General features: G+C 30.0%; 1 protein-coding gene across 1 annotated transcript; it reads right to left on the reverse strand.

Annotated features, from left to right (window-relative positions):
- Positions 1–405: 405 nt before the first annotated feature.
- Positions 406–2,573, reverse strand: LOC105627689 (GPN-loop GTPase 1). The gene is made up of 4 exons (XM_012208968.1): positions 2,330–2,573; positions 1,419–1,783; positions 1,101–1,330; positions 406–745 (listed from the first exon to the last, which is right to left on the reverse strand). Exons 1-4 carry the CDS (start codon positions 2,571–2,573, stop codon positions 406–408), a joined length of 1,179 nt encoding a protein of 392 aa, XP_012064358.1.
- Positions 2,574–2,980: the final 407 nt, after the last annotated feature.

Here is a 2,980-nt window from a genome sequence, read left to right on the forward strand (position 1 = left end):
ATTTAATATTATACTAAAAAGTTGAAAAATGTAAAGTTAAAAACAAAAAAATTCGAGGAGATAGTCGAATTTATTGAAAATTAAAAAATATAAAACATCATACATAAATGTTAGAACTTGAATTTGAATCATATAATTTTATTTTTACTATATAAACATGGGCGTCAACAATCTATAAGGAATAAAATTTTTCATATTATAATTGTTACAGTAGAATCTGTCTCAATATAAATCTATCAGTGTTAGAAATTAAGTTAATTAAAAAATTTAATTAAAAGATATTTGTTTTACAATAAGAAATAAGATAAGCAATTTTTTTAATTAAAACATTTTACGGAAATTAAAACAATATTTTTTTGTTAAATAATTTATTTACGAGGAAATTATAAAAATACATTGTGATTATCAATTTTTACTTGTATTAGGTTCAGATTCCTGATTATTCTTACGTTTAGCTTGTTCTATTCTATGTCTCTCTAAGAAATTTTTAAATGACTCTTCATTTTTCTCCTTTTCATCTTCATTTTCAAAATTGTTTTCTGTTCCATCTTCGTCTTCGCTTGATTCATTGTATGCGTGTCTCAAATAGATTTCCGAAGTGTCGTGATCACTATTAACCGTTGTTACAAAAGATACAGCTTCTCCCATTGCCTTTTTACTAGCCTTTTCTAATTGTTCCTTTTTTGCCTTTTTTCGTTGAGCTTCTCTCTCCATTTTAAATTTTTCCCAATCTTTTTTGTAGCTCCTTTAAAAATAAAACAATTTAAATATCACAAATAATAAGTATAATTTATGTAGACGCGTTGCTCCATATAAGAGCGATCTTTGCATGTGTTGTTGATGGTTCCTAAGTTCCTGTCATCCTATAGGTTTGTTCATAACATTTAATTTTTCAATAATAATCTTATAAAAACTGAGGCATAAGGTTTGTTCGCATCGCATGCTCCAATATGCTCCAACATACTCTTATTATAGATCCTACTCACTTCAACAAGCGCGTTGGCGCGCGCACGCGTGCGTGTATGTAACACGTATAAATAATTATGTGCTGTACCATTACTATGTAGCAATTTGCATATTTTTAAAATGACAGTTCTTACGTTTCATATTCCTTTACGGCAGCTTCAACCAACTCCAGAAATTCATCAATTCCGGCACCCGTTTTCGCAGAAACGCCACAACATTGCAAATGACTATAAAATTCATCTAGTGCAAGTGCCATGCTCCGTGTAAGATTGTTAATGTAACCACTTTCCTTGTCGAGTGCTTCTTGGAAGGCTTCGAAATCATGCATCCAGTCAATTGCATAACTATGTTCAACAATATCAATCTAAAACATATTAGTAATGCATTATTGAAGTGATATCTAAACCGTTGAAACATACTTGCATTAAATAGTGAGGAAAAGATCTAATTACCTTATTCATAACTACAATAAAAGGTAACTTAGTTTTATAAAGTATAGAACAAGCGTATAACATATTGGACATGAACGTAACAGGATTAACGCTTCTCACAGTGTCTACCACATATACAATAATAGTTGGAAATTCAGATGCTAATGCTTCTGTTATAATCGAGCCACTAGCTGACCATGTAAACACCTCAATTTGTCCTGGTGTGTCAAAAATCACATAATTGTGCTCTTCATTAGCTTTGTTAATAAGTTCGATAACCTGATGAAACTTTGTGGTAAAAAGATTTAAACTTGTCACTATACCACCATTTGGGCCCAAGTTATATTGTTTCATCACTTCTTTGTAATTTACAGTGTCCCTTACATCTGAAAAAAACATAGCTCTGTTTAAAACAAATAATAATGCAATAATAATAATAACGATAATGATGTTGATCATAATTATATATAAATTTATATTTAAAGGCCGATTCTGTAACTCTTAATGACAGTTGTTGATGTCAGCTTTTTTACTCTTCATAATATCTGCGCAATGATGGCCTCTGACGGCCCCTTAATATATTTAGTATCATAAATTAAACGAGCGCGAGCGTGGCCTAGCAGGCATCGTACAAGATTGCTATGCCAGAAATCCCGGGTTCGATCCCAGGCAGAATCGAAAAATATTTGTATACTCGTAATTCCTCTTAGCAGGCAATGACAAATCACCGAGTATCCTTGCCAAATACACTTCTCTAAACAAAAATCATCGGAATCGACGTTAAATTGATCTCTTATGATTGTGTACAACCAGCGTGCGCACGGTCATATGAGAGAAGTCACTATGCTTGATTATGGACTATACACTCAATTGGATTGAAGAGAGAATAAATTAATATTACTCAGTCATACTAAATGTGAGCTTATTTGTACCTATATTAGCAGGATATGAAACTTCTCTACATGCAGGATCTAAATTAACGACATATGGCTTTCCTTTATTATACAATCGAGAAACAAGTCTAGAAACAAATGATGTTTTTCCAGCACCAGCCATCCCAAGTACAATAATACATGGTATTTTCCTTTCTGTAGATTCGTCTTGCATTGTAGATGCAGTGTCCGAAACATTATTTGTTGTTTCTATAGTATCAGAGTTACTTTTGATATCTTCCATTTTTAAATCTGTAAATTTTCACATTATTTTATTTTTACTGTAAATAAAAATTTATTATATTATAACAATAAATAAAATATTTTTGTTTCTACTTGTTAGACTTAATAGTTGTCTAATAGATAGGAGACAATTATATACGTATACAGTGAGCAAAAAGTATTGTTACAAGGAAAAAAACCTTATTTGGAGAAAATAAACATTAAGCAATTTTATACAATAAATACATACAGTTCTAATATAAACAAACGAGCTTAGCATGCATTCTTGATTTTAGAATCTAAATTTCTCTGTACGAATTACTTTTTGAGCATTCAAATATAGAATTTTTAATTTTAGTTTATTTTTCGGATAATATATTTTGTATATATAATTTTAATATAATTAATATACATCATTTTGTATATATA

The sequence above is a fragment of the Atta cephalotes genome (genome assembly GCF_000143395.1).
Source record: "Atta cephalotes unplaced genomic scaffold scaffold00010, whole genome shotgun sequence".
NCBI classification, from domain to species: Eukaryota; Metazoa; Arthropoda; class Insecta; order Hymenoptera; family Formicidae; genus Atta; species Atta cephalotes.